A 14,315-nucleotide genomic window follows, 5' to 3' on the forward strand; every position below is an offset into this window, starting at 1 on the left:
CTGAGATGAAAAAATATTTTATTCCAAGGGCTTAGGCTCAGAGTGCAAGCTTGGACAGCTCGCTCACACAAGCCAGGGAAGCAAGGCACTGCCACGAACCAGCCGTCACTTTGGAGCGTCAGCCTCCACGCCCCTGGAGGCTCATGGCTGTGCTGTCACACTTGCCACTCTGCCACAGTCCCCGTGCCTTGCTCTCACCCTCAAGAATCCAAGCCCTGGCCAAGGGTGTCTGGTGTGTCCCTGCTCGGTCCACCAGTCCCCTGGAAGAGGGGTATCATTGCGGGAGGGGGAGGGCTCTGTCTCCTGCTGAACTCAGCTCTGCCTCCAAGTAGAAAGACGGGTTGAAGGGCGGCCAGAACAGCACTATCTATTGCTGTATCTTTCATCAGATTCTCAAAGGGACCATGACCCTGACACTTCTGCCAGAAAAGATTATGAATCACTGTGTTAGACTATCTTTAATTACAGCGCTGAAGTGATACGACTCTAAATACTAATTTTTCTTTTTCCTATCGTATCCCAGCTCAGAATTTCTTTAGCATGACACAAATGCAGTAACAGAATGACTAACAGCATTGCAGGGTCAGCCCTGAAGTATCTTATGATCATTTCAGTGGGTGTGTAATTATGATGGTTGGGATAATGACAGGGAGCTAACAGATGTCTTGGAGTAGTCACTCGGCTGAATTTCTGGCAAACCAGTCCCAATTCCTCAGAAAAAAAGAACTGTGCTTTCTCATACAGCCTCCTGGAGCTCCGTGATGATATATTAAGACACAATATGGCCGAATGTTTAGAGGCAAACTTTAAGCATGATGGGAATAGATATAAATTTGGAATCTATCCCTTGAGAGCTGGTTCAGCAGAGAAAGTTACTTGGCCTCAATATGTCTCCATCTCCTGTTTAGTAAAATGATAGTCATAATGTTAGTGCATGTGTGGTATCATGAACACAAAAGGATGGAGTTGAAGAAATTATAGTGTTTGAGGCATAGTTACAGCTCAGGAAATAATGATGAAAGTCATAAGGAAAATAATTAAGAAATTCCCAAACTGTGAACCAAACTCAATTCCAAAACAAGTTTCTACTTTTAAACTTTAAGTCAAGGTTAATAAGGATATTTAGGACATGAACTCTCACCCACGTCCCATGTTAAGATGAATTCTGTGAACTCAAAAACTCACACCACATCAGCACTAAAATATCATGTTGAAATGTATCCATGAGAATTTTTTTTTGCTTATGTGGCAGACAGACCCAAATTAAAAATGTTTTTTAATGACCATATTAGTTCAAATTGTGTCAGAATAAATAAAGTTGATTCAGTTATGTTAAATGGTCTCCTCATAGTGGAATATGAAACATCCAGGGAGTTTCATCACTGAATGAGTCTTCAAAAAGGAATGAAACAGAACATGGAAAGTAGAAAACAGGAGTCACCTACGAGCCAGGAGTTGTCGCTTCAGCTCCAGCTCAACCTCCTAGGCATTTACGCTTGACCTTCAGCTTGACCTTAGGGATGTAGGAGAAGGTATTTGCTGAATTGTTAGCAGACAAAGACTAGATACCGATCCAGGAGGTCTGGTCTAATCAGGTGCTTGTTTTCCTGAAAAGTCTTCCTGATTCCGTGAGTCTCCTAATGAGCGTGTTTTCCCTGTGTGTTTTGCAGGTAAGTGTGAATGTGGCAAGTGCACTTGCTACCCGCCGGGAGACAGCAGGGTGTATGGCAAGACATGTGAATGTGACGATCGTCGCTGTGAAGACTTGGACGGCGTGGTCTGTGGAGGTGAGCAATTCTCACAGCTCTCTGCCTGCAACCTGCGTTATCTGCTTTTCTTATTCTGCTTCTCCTTTAAAAAAAATTCTGTTAAAAAGAAGATATACAAAAAGCCATATACAGTTAGCATATGGTAGTGGTGATGGCGGTTTAGTCGCTCAGTCGTGTCTGACTCGTGCGACCCCATGGACTGTAGCCCACCAGGCTCCTCTGTCCGTGGGATTCTCCAGGCAAGAACACTGAGAGGGTTGGCATTTCCTTCTCCACAATTAGCATAGACATATATGCATATACATACACAATTAGACCTATACAATTAGTCATATACAACTGGGTTGGTAATGACCTCGTACTCTGAATTTATTTCGTGTGTATGTACGTGAAAGGACACAGCATCCTATCAGTAAAAGAAGACAGACACTAAACCAGATTCTCTGAAGACGGAAACGGTTTGCTTCAACCAACCAGTTTCCAGCTTTTATTCCTCTACTGATAAAAATTGATCCGGGAAGAATCACCTGAGACTTGAAAAAAGAAAAAAAAAAAGAAAAAAAGTAAAATACACTCCAAGTTAATTACACAGTAACAAGAGATACACGCTCTGTTTTCATAGTGAATCTGAGACCCAGACACAAGCTTGTTACTGTTTGTTGCTCAGTCATGTCCAGCTCTTCGCAACCCCATGGACTCCTCTGTCCATGGGATTCTCCAGGCAAGAATACTGCAGTGGGTTGCCATTCCCTTCTCCAGGAGATCTTCTGACCCAGGGATCAAACTTGCGTCTTCTGCATTGCAGGCAGATTTCTTACCGTCTGAGCCACCAGGAATAAGCAACATAGAGGAAGAATGAGGCAGATAGGGGTCATTACAAAGGTAATACTGCAAAAAGGAGAGTCACAGGGATAGAATGTTGCCAGTGTCCACCTGAGCTTCATCCAGGGGAGGGGATGAGGGTCAGCATGGTTGCATTTCAGTCTTGCAAAGATCCATATTGTAGAAGGTGCGTGCTGATTATGGCCCCTCCCAGGTTTCTAGGACAATTGAGGTGAACCGAACCTAGAATCACACAAACAGAATATAATTCTAAATCTTTAAGATAATTCAGTTCAGTTCAGTCGCTCAGTCGTATCTGACTCTTTGTGACCCCATGAATTACAGCACGCCAGGCCTCCTTGTCCAACACCAACTCCTGGAGTTCACTCAGACTCACGTCCATCGAGTCAGTGATGTCATCCAGCCTCTCATCCTCTATTGTCCTCTTCTCCTCCTGCCCCCAATCCCTCCCAGCATCAGAGTCTTTTCCAATGAGTCCTCTTTCAGTATCCTGTCATTTTGCCTTTTCATACTGTTCATGGGGTTCTCAAGGCAAGAACCCTGAAGTGGTTTGCCATTCCCTTCTCCAGTGGACCACATTCTGTCAGACCTCTCCACCATGACCCGCCCGTCTTGGGTGGCCCCACGGGCATGGCTTAGTTTCATTGAATTAGACAAGGCTGTGGTCCTAGTGTGATTAGATTGATAATTACCATAATGAATTGGGTATTGTTATTGGGGGGAAAGCCCCCACAGGCACATATAAGTGAGGAGAGCTGACCATCCATCTCTGTCATCTCTCTGACCACCACGTATGGCTGTCTAGCAACTCTCTCTCTAACCAACTATAAAACACTTGGAATTTCACCAAAAGTATTTTCCTCTTTCCTTTTTCTGTGAACCAAGGGAAAAGGCCCTTTTTAATAACTGTTGGGCCGGGTGTTTTCTCTCCCGGTTCCCATGACAGCCATCCTCAGAGATTGTTCCTCCTACCCTAGTCTCACAAACGGAAAAGTGAGTGAGGTTTGAGGCGTTAATGTCCCATCTCTGCAAAGTGCCAGACCCACGGTAGGAGCTGTGGAGTTTAGTTCACAGATCTCTCGCTAAACCACAGTTTTCCCGAGAGTGACATACAACTGTGTGTAGTTTATGTCAATATTACTTTTAGTTTAGATTTTCCCTTTACTTCTAGTAGTCATCAGAAATATCTAAACAGACTATAGTCCCTTTTATTGTTGTCCTTAAGTACCTGATATAGTACAGACCTGTTACATGTGCATACCCATAAAATAATGAATCCCCCTCCCCCCAGTGAATCTCTCTTTCTCTCCAGCTTTGGGGAGGAAATCAAGATAAAATGAATCTATATATCTTCTTGTTAGATGAGATCAAATGTTTACTAGGTAAATGAGAAAACATCGCACAGTGATAGCTTTTTAATTTTTGACTCTCCGTATCTCCACTTGGTCCATCTACCCAGAGTTGTCTGTGCCCTGGGGATGGGGTGGGGGGTACTGACTCCCATTAGCCAAACCCGTAAATGTACAAACTAAACATCAATGACTTGAGGCTATACAATCAGAAATGTAATTGCCCTAGAGACTAGAATTTTTGTAAAAAAAACGATGAGAAGTCAGAATCTGAGATTAAGATTTGAATGCAAGTCATCTATTGGAAGGGGATTCCCAGGTGGCTGAGTGGTAAAGAATCTGCCTGCCAATGCAGGAGGCACAGGAGATATGGGTTCCATCACTGGGTTGGGAAGATCCCCTGGAGGAAGAAATAGCAACCTGCTCCAGTATTCTTGCCAGGAAAATCCAAGGAACAGAAGAGCCTGGCAGGCTGCAGTCCATGGGGTCACAAAGAGTTAGACATGACTGAGCATGTGTGAGCATGAGAGATTATTGGAAAAGGAAATGAGTTACCGGTAGGAAAGTGGGAAGACGTGACAATGGAGAGAGCAGCCAATGAAGACCATGCTATCAACCCAATTACTGCTGCGGTCAATTGGAGCTTAATCCCAGTTCAGAGGAGGAAACTCTAGAGGTCCGAGTAAAGCACACAATTCTATCATCAGTCATGGGTTGAGGATTGCTCCTAGGAGGTGTTAATTCCCAGGCCACATCCAGCTTGTCCCACAGGTACCTGATCAGAGCAGGCTTCGGTGGCTGGAGTAAACCTCTGGGCAGAGAACCTCAGGGGGTGCTGAGTGAAAGTCATCTTAACAAGAAGGATGGTGCTGCTGGGACACCCCCGCAGAAGGGCCCCCAACTCTCCTGCCAGGTGGTCTGTCCTTTCTGAAGTGCAGATTCTCATTCTTTGACATGGTCTACATGTTGCTGATCATCCAATCCACCCTCTCTCTGGTTGTATGCAGGATGAAGCACAGTAGATTAGGCAGTAGCTGGAGATGTGTTGATCTATTAATAATCTTTATTCTCCTGGTAGAACCTTGGCTATGATTTTCAAGATCCTTCCTCTCATATTTAGAGATTAATTCCTAGGTGGTCGATCTTCCCCAATATAGATGATATCGGAACGTAATTACCCGAGGATGAATGTGTTTCAGGGTTGGGGAAAACGCTGCTGCTACCTCTGTGTGCCCTGCCGCGTGTGTACTCGTTCAGTCATGTCCCACTCTTTTGCGACCCCATGGCCTGTAGCCCGCCAGGCTCCTCTGTCCATGGGAGTTTTCAGGCAAAAATACCGGAGTGGGTTGCCATTTCCTCCTCCAGGGGATCTTCCCATCCCAGGGATCAAACCCGAGTCCCTGACATCTCCTACATTGGCAGGCGGATTCTATACCACTGGGTGTGTCTGCTAGCACCTGACACACTAATCAGATAAGCATAGCATCTTTGACCTGTATAACCGGATGCATTCTATCAGTGCTTTTTCTTAAATGGTAGCAACCCGCTCTGCAAAATCACCTGTGCATTTAATTTCATGTTTTACTGACCAAAGGATCTCAGAACACTTTTCAAGTATGTAAAGGAAACACACCTTGGAAATTTCCCTTGAAAATATTTTATGTTGTTGTTCTTTTTTAAAAAATATTTATTTATTTGGCTATATCAGGCCTTAGCTGTGGCGCACGGGCTTTCTAGTTATAGCACGTGGGCTCCAGAGCATGCAGGCTCCGTAGTTGTGACCTGGAGGCTTAGTTGCCTCACGACGTGTGAGATATTAGTTCCCGAACCAGGGATCAAACCCATGTCCCCCACATTGGAAGGTGGATTCTTGACCACTGGACCGCCAGGCAAGTCCCCGTGTGGTTGTTCTTAAATTTCACTTTGATATTCGAATAACGTCCTTGAGAGAATTGGGGTTAGGATGATACCGTTAATTTAAAAGGTGTCTGTGGATAACGACGCTCAGTTTCACTTACCTTCTCCTGCTTTCTCCGAGCTCTGCACCCCAGGTGACAGCATGAATCCTTACATTCTGGCACAGATTTTGCACTGGAGCCAGTGCACACATCAGTACACATTCCAGTGGGTAGTGGTTTTGCTTTCCTTTTTGTTCACTTGTGAATCTTCACTATGGTGGTGGCTCAATCCTACTGCTTGGAGGAGGTTAGTTCCAGGAGAGGGGGAGATGTCCGCATCAGCAGTCAGCTCATGTGTATCCATAGTGACTTCTAGCTAGAAATGCTGCACATCATTTCCAGTCCACACTGACGCTCTGGAAGTGTTCCCCAACAAGATAAGTCTAGTCTTGGTATTCCTGGTGGCTATGGTCTATAAAGGGGCTTCCATAGTGGCTTAGATGGTAAAGGATCTGCCTGCAATGGAGACCCAGGTTCGATGCCTGGGTTGTGAAGATTCCCTAGAGAAGGGAATGGCAACCCACTCCAGTATGCTTGCCTGGAGAATTCCATAGAGGAGGCTGGTGGCTACAGTCCAGGGGATCGCAAAGAGTCAGACATGACTGAGCAGCTAACACACACATGGTTTATAAAGGTGCCATGCACAGGGAGTTGGCAAATACTGACTCTTGAGGGAAATATGGGGCTAGCTAGGATCCCACCTCTGCTCCTGGCATTTTCAAAAACCAATCAGTACATAACCTTGTTTCATGTGTGTTTCTATGTGAAGACATACTGGGTCACATGTAGTTGATTCACTGACATGGAGCTCATGGCCAGCAGCCCTGTAACTCATGCCTGAACGAAGATGCTTTGGCTCACAGGTTTCTCCCTAAGGTAGGACCTCACAGCCTTTTTGCAGTTAGGAACACTGGCTAGCACTTCAGCACTGTACTTGGAGGCCATCAAAAACATCGAGATCACCAACGGAAGGTGCAAAAATGCGAAGAGTCTAGCACCTCCTATACTGGGAAAAGCACACTGGTCTTCAGTGTAAGAACTGAGCCAAGAAGGCAGAGCATGACCTTCTTTGACCTTCGCTGGGAGTGTGAACCTTGCACACCTCCATTTTTCACCATTTGCCCTGTGTTCTCAAATGCCCTGGAAAGCTTTTTGAGTGTTGATTTTCAGGAATACAAATAAATTTTAGGGAGTAGGCAAGTTCTCAAATATGAATCTTCAAATAATGAGGATCAAGTGTAATTCATATTCTCACTGGAAACACCACTTCCCATGTGAGTTTTGCACTTGGCCTCAAATTATTATTTCTTTAAGACAGTTGTGGAAGGAATTGTTTGAGCCTTGACTGTTATAGGGGTTCCTTGGTAGCTCAGCGATGGCAATACCACCCTGAACACACCTGATCTCGTCTGATCTTGGAAGCTACGCAGGGTTGGGCCTGATTAGGACTTGGATGGGAGCCTGCCTGGGAATATCAAGTGCTGTAGGCTTTGGGCTTCCCTGGTGGCTCAGATGGTAAAGAATCTGCCTGCAATGCAGGAGACCTGGGTTCTATCCCTGGGTTGGGAAGATCCCCTGGAGAAGGAAATGGCAACCCACTCCAGTATTCTTGCCTGGAGAATCCCATGGACAGAGAAGCCTGGCAGCCTATAGTCCATGGGACCGCAAAAAGTCAGACACAACTGAATGAGTAACACTGACTATTATAATCTTGAATTTAATTATTAATTTATTTATTTGGCTGCACCTGGCAGCATGTGGGATCTTAGTTCCCTGACCAGGGATCGAACCCATGTCCCCCTGCTTAGAAGCATGGAGTCTTAACCACTGGAACACCAGGGAAGTCCCTTGAATTTCATTTTTTTTCTCTGCTGTTCTCTGGAAAGAAATTACAAGGGACGTGCTGCTAATTAACAAGTTTGAACATACAGTAATTCCAGTATTAAAATATATGGCATACTAGACCCATTGATAAGGAGACCACAAGTTCCCTTCACAAACATTTATGTAAATGTAATTTGCTGTTTAGAAATATAAATGGCAAATTATAACATCAGTTAAGTCTACAGACATGAGGCTCTCTTGGTTCCAACCTTGGCCAGCCACTTATTCCCAATATAACCTGAGGCTTTACGTATCCCATTTCTCTTACTTATAAAAGATGATTATATGTCTCTTGGAGGGTTATTGTGAGAGTGAATGAGTTAATGCATATAAAGCACTCAGGGTCGTATCCAGCACATGTGTCACAAGTAGATATAGATATTACTGCCATTAGTGTTGTGTGTTTGCTAAGTCACCTCCGTCGTGTCTGACTCTTTTCGACCCTATGGACTGAAGCCCACCAGGCTCCTCTGTCCATGACATTCTCTAGGCAAGAACACTAGAGTGGGTTGCCTTGCCCTTCTCTGGGGATCTTCCCAGCCCAGGGACGAACCCACATCTCTTATGTCTCCTGCGTTGGCAGGCTGATTCTTTACCACGAGCGCCACCTGGGAAGCCCATCATTAGTGTTATATACACATATAAAAGATGAAAGAGCCAGTTCAGGTGGAGTTTATGCTGTGGATTACTGTAAACTATGGGACATAGACCAGAACTCATGTTTGCTTATTAATTCTGTTTTATAACAGTTTATTCAGAATGATAACTGTCTGCTTTTTTCTTTGCATAAAGCCATCTTTATCCTCACACTTGACATTAAGCTACCAAATCAAAGTGGCCACATGCACCTCAGGAGTGTTTTTAGTGGCTCTTACTCAGCAGGGTACCTAGAGGGAAGCATCTCATGGGTTTGCAAGCGTGAAGTAACACAAATAAGATGACACTGGCCCTTAAGGTTCGAACCACCACATGCATCGCCAGTTTCTGTATTCCTGAAAATCCCCATTATCATAAGAAAAGATTATCTTATTTCATGTTATCCCATCATGTATATAGCACATAATTAAGTCAGCAAATACTCATTGCATACTTGTTCATGTAATGACCGTCACTGCCTCTCAGACACCAGCATGCCTGTAATTTCTCCTAGACACCTTTACCTCTGACCTGTCTGGTTGCATTCCTCTTGGTTCAGTCTTTTTTTTTTTTTAAACATTTTTGTTTGAAACTGACTTTTAAGCAGAACACTTAGTTTACTTTTAAAAATGTATATTCATTCATTTGGCTGCAGCAGGACTTGGTTGTGAAGTGTGGGGTCTTTCCTGGAGGCACACAGGTCCCCTCGTTGTGGCGCCCGCTCTCCAGAGTGCTCAGGCTTTGGTAGTTGTAACCCGCAGGCTCGGTTATTCCATGGCACATGGGATCTTAGTTCCCCGACCCGGGATCGAACCTGTGTCCCCTGCGTAGCCTGGTGGATTCTTAACCACTGGACCACCAGGGAAGTCCCATCTTGATTTAATCTTTAACCCATGGAAACTTGCTCTGTCTCCCACTATTCTGCCTAACTGACTCTCTGGGATTATTCATAGTTCCCAGTTGCCCAAATCTGAGGTGCCATGCAGTTCTCATTCTGCGTGGCCACTTTTTAGCATAGGGTCGTGGTTACTCTGCTTTCGATTCCTCTTGACATGGTCTTCTCCCTGGGCCTCAGAAGCACCTTACCCCGTTTCTTCTCTCTCTTCTCTTGTAATCACTTTATCTTATCTCTCAGAGGCAGAAGGAAGCTGTTGGTTTTGTTCAGTTGCTAAGTAATGTCCAATTCTTTTGTGACCCCATGACGGTAGCCTTCCAGGCTCCTGTGTCCATGGGATTTCCCAGGCAAGAATACTGGAGTGAGTTGCCATTCCCTTCTCCAGGGGATCTTCCCAACCCAGGAATCGAACCCACATCTCCTGCTTGGCAGGCAGATTCTTTATCAGCCACTGGGGGAAGCTCTCAGAGCCTGCCAATAAATCTTAGCATTTCCCTATAAATTGCGTTTGGATGTCTTTTCTGCTGACTGTTTGCTGTCCTTGCATAACCTCAGCTTCTTCCTGTTTTCTCTTAAGGTCAGTGTCTCCCAAGATGATTTCTTAGCATTGTTCCCTCCTGGCTTCATACTCTTCAAATTCAAATTACTTATTTCCAATATGGAAATTCCTCCATATTCTGCATGGTTGAAACTGACGTAATCATTTATTTTTTCTTTAATTCAGGAAATATTGTTGAGCCCCCACTGTTAGCCAGCACTGGGGATTTCATGATGAATCTATTAGAGTTGATGGTCACACTTGAAGGGTGGCATTGACAAAGAAAGGACAGTGAGGCGGATGGTCTGAAAGGAGAAGCACTAATTCAATGAAAAGATACATGATAGGGGATTTGGCATAGACTGGAGGCTACAGACACCTTCACGAATGTCTTAATATCTGGTCAAAACTATACGACGCCTAATATGTGCTTGTGTGTGCGTGTTAGTTGCTCAGTCATGTCTGACTCTTTGTGACCCCATGGACTGTATGTAGCCTGCCAGCCTCCTCTGTCCACGGAATTCTTTAGGCAAGAATACTGGAGTGGGTAGCCATTCCCTTCCCAGGGATCTTCCCAACCCAGAGATTTAACTCGGGTCTCCTGTGTTACAGGCAGATTCTTTACAGTCTGAGCCACCAGAGAGGGGAACTAATATATGCTTGAAATGTATTAATTAGCTAAGCATCGTGACCACCATATTTGGTAATCAGGTCATAATATTTAGCCGGATGAGGGGAGGTGGATTGACCCAGGAGTCACAGAACAAAGTGTGCTCAGGCATATGGCAGAAAGAGAGGATGACATGGTCAAGGAATTTTTGAGAACCAAAGAGAAGCTCTGTGTGATAGATGATAAGATAGCAAAGAGGACAGAATATGATAGATTTTGTAAACACGTTCTTGATTTGAAAGCCTTTACTGTGGCTTAGCTGGTAGAGAATCCGCCTGTAATGTGGGAGACCTGGGTTCAATCCCCTGGTTGGGAAGACCCCCATGGAGAAGGGAAAGGCTACCCACTCCAGTATTCTGGCCTGGAGAATTCCATGGACTGTATAGTCCATGGGGTCACAGAGTCAGACACGACTGAGTGACTTTCACTCTCACTGAAAGACTGATCGGAAACCATAGAAGCGTTTAAACAAGACAATAGCACAATCACTCTGTTTACCAAGTACCCCTGGCTGCCAGGCGAGGTCTGGATTGCTGGGAGGAGTGTGTGTGTGTAGGGTTGCTGGGTAAATGTGATTTTAGGAGATGAGTCCTGGTGAGAGATGCAGTCAGGTTAGCTAGATTTAGGACAGTAAGGATGGAAAACCTGTGATGTATTGGATAACATACTAGAGACAACATGACGACAGGCTCCTGAAACCTTCGACTCACTGCAGGGGACTCGGCCCTCTGTTAGACCCCTCCTCCAGCTCCCCAGAAACAGATGAGTATGGTGGATGCCAACCAGGCCACGTGGCTCATGGCAATGTGACCTATGGCTGATAAATTTCAACTAGATTGGGAGGGATTAAGAATGAACTGTGAAAGTCTTATGGGAAGGCCATGCTTTTCTGTGAGTGTTGTGTCTCAGCCAATAGGCATGTCTCTTGAGAATTTCCTGGAAGCTGTGCTTAAGGAATCATTAGAAGAGATTTTGGGCTCCTATGGGGCATAAGACTTCTAAGCCAGAGAAGCCTCAATATCTGTGCAATGTGGAGTTCATCTCCAGGCATCTGAACTGCATTAACCTGAAGTAAAGGTTATCCCCAGACCGCAGTATAAAGCTGTTATCCTCATGAACTGCTGTAAGGATGCCCATGGAGAGGAAAGCTGACAGGATGTGGTTCCTGTCCCATCCCACATACCTCCAAGGAGACCAGTGTCAATTGTCGATCTAAATGTTTAGTTGAACCTGACAAGAGTGCCCCCCACCCCACCGGGAGTAAAATTCCAGTTTATGGATATTCATGATTGAAAGACATGAGTGAGGGGCAGGGTGACTTGTGGGGTGACTCACAAGTTTCTGGTTTGAGCAGTCAGATGGGTGGAGGAGACTATGTTTTTTTTGTCTTGTTGTCTCCATTTATTGAAAAAAAGAACGCTTTCTTCACAGAGGGCATTGGGAGTATAGAGTCTTAGCCACTAGACCACCAAGGAAGTCCCAAATACATCTGTTTTAGATTTCTTGAAGCACCAACTACAGAATGTTTAGGAAGTTGATGTCATATAAACCAGCAGTTCTGTGCCTAGAGGAAAGAGTGGCAGTTACTTTGTTCAAAGAATTTAGTTTCCACATCCTGTGGCCAGTCCTAAAGGAAATCAACTCCGAATACCCACTGGAAGGACTGATGCTGAAGCTGAAGCTCCAGTACTTGGGCCACCTGATGTGAAGAGCTGATTCATTGGAAAAGACCCTGTTGCTGGAAAAGACTGAGGGCTGGAGGAGAAGGGGACAACAGAGGATGAGATGGTTAGATGGCATCACCCACTCAGTGGACGTGGATTTGAACAAATTTCAAGAGATACTGAAGGACCGGGGAGCGTGGCATGCTACAGTCCATAGGGTCGCAAAGAGTTGCACGTGACTTAGCAACTGAACAACAACATCACGAGGCAGCCCATGGAGAACAAATCCTACCGTGAGGCATGCGTGAAGCTCACTAGCATCATCCCTCTGGTGTGGCTTCAAAAAGCAAAATTGACATCGCTAATCTGGGTAATTTTCTCAGTTCACTGCCAGACCCTGAGTCATAGTATCTCTGACCTTGCATCTGGAGGGCTGGACGAGAAGCCCACATATCTAATGTGTGTGTGGCCAGAGATCAAAATTCAGATCCCTGACTCCAAAGCTGGGACTCCCTGAGCATTTCCGCAAACAAGTAAAACCCCAAATAATGTAAACCTACTTAGTTAGGGGGCACATGAGAACTAACAGGCAATGATGTCCATCCACCTTTCCAACAAAAATAGGACTTACCGGAAGGCTCAGCATGGGAAGAATCTGCCTGCAATGCAGGAGACACAGGAAATGTGAGTTCGATCCTTGGGTTGGGAAGATCCCCTGGAGAAGGAAATGGCAACCCACTCCAGTGTTCTTCCCTAGGAAATCCCATGGACAGAGGAGCCCTGCAGGCTGTGGCCAAATAAGTCACAAAGAGTCAGAAACAACTGGATGGCTAAGCACCGACAAGTACCAACATTAACGCTGCAAGTGATTAAACCAATTCTGGTAGGCTGGGATCAGTTAGCAAGCATTCCTGAAGGTGAATGTAAGCAATTGCATAATTTTAAGCAGTTCAGTTTGGATTACACCAAAATTGCAACCTGAAAATGAGGGTCATGAGAGTGACTGGCACAGAGAGTCAGCACGAAGACTATGCCTCGCTTAATCAACTTAAACTGGTGAGCAAAGTGATGGTTCAGTGGTAAAGAATCCACCTGCCAAATTTGATCCCTGAGTCAGGAAGATCTCCTGGAGAAGGAAATGGCAACCCACTCCAGTGTTCTTGCCTGGAAAATCCCATGGACAGAGGAGCCTGGCGAGCTATATAGTCCATGGAGTCGCAAAAGAGTTGCACATGACAGTGACTGAATGGCAACAAGCAGTGTTCAGTGATCGTAGACTGATGTGGACCTTCTCAATTCTCTATTAATGACAAAAATATTATGTGATCTACACATGCATGGATTTTTTTTTTTATCAGATCTCACTACTGAGAAAAAAAAGCTTTGGCTGGAGTGATAGTCCCTGGGATGTACTTGTATTTTAGTGACACTAGACTTTAAGATTTCATAAGGAAAATGTATCTATGTGTTGGCTCTTATATGTTTAATTGTTCCTGGTGGCTCAGACAGTAAAGAATCTACCTGTAATGCAGAAGCCCCGGGTTCGATCCCTGAGTCAGCAAGATCCCCTGGAGAAGGGAATGGCTACCCACTCCAGTATTCTTGCCTGGAGAATTCCACGGACAGAGGAGGCTGGTGGGCTACTGTCCATGGAGTTGCAAAGAGTCAGACATGACTGAGGGACTCACACTTTCACTTTCAAGCTTAACCGGAGAACTCCCTCTGGTACTCCGTATATCCAGGATGAGAAGAAGAAATGGACTGCTTACTGCTTTCCTTTTTCCTCTCAGCTCCTGGAATGAGCCTATGAGTCCAATTTAAGGAACAAGAAAGGATAATGAAGAGCCACCTCTTAATTACACAATCAGTTCACGTTTCTTCTAGGAATTCTTTGGTTCGTAGCTGCAATTTGAAGATGATCAGGCAGCCTGAGAGTATGACTGCAGTAACACCTCCGCCGCCCGCCCCCAGGCACTCCTGGACTTATGTTGACGGTCCAGACCACTGACTCAGGCCACGCCTTTCTTAGCTGGATGATCTGAGTGGCATCGTGATTGTCTCCTTGTCTCTGAATTACATCTTAAAACCGCAGACCCCTTTCCTGAGCTT

The 14,315-nt window shown here is 45.1% G+C and overlaps 1 protein-coding gene and 1 pseudogene across 1 annotated transcript in view; both read left to right on the forward strand.

Moving 5' to 3' along the window:
* Positions 1-14,315, forward strand: part of ITGBL1 (integrin subunit beta like 1) — a 235,709-nt gene that overhangs the window by 205,202 nt on the left and 16,192 nt on the right. The window contains exon 8 of the mRNA XM_061435329.1: positions 1,671-1,787. Within this exon, the coding sequence (XP_061291313.1) occupies positions 1,671-1,787 (117 nt within the window). The remainder of the gene's footprint in view (positions 1-1,670; positions 1,788-14,315) is intronic.
* On the forward strand, positions 7,291-7,409 carry LOC133258670 (5S ribosomal RNA; annotated as a pseudogene).

This window comes from Bos javanicus, chromosome 12 (genome assembly GCF_032452875.1).
Source record: "Bos javanicus breed banteng chromosome 12, ARS-OSU_banteng_1.0, whole genome shotgun sequence".
Lineage (NCBI taxonomy): Eukaryota > Metazoa > Chordata > Mammalia > Artiodactyla > Bovidae > Bos > Bos javanicus.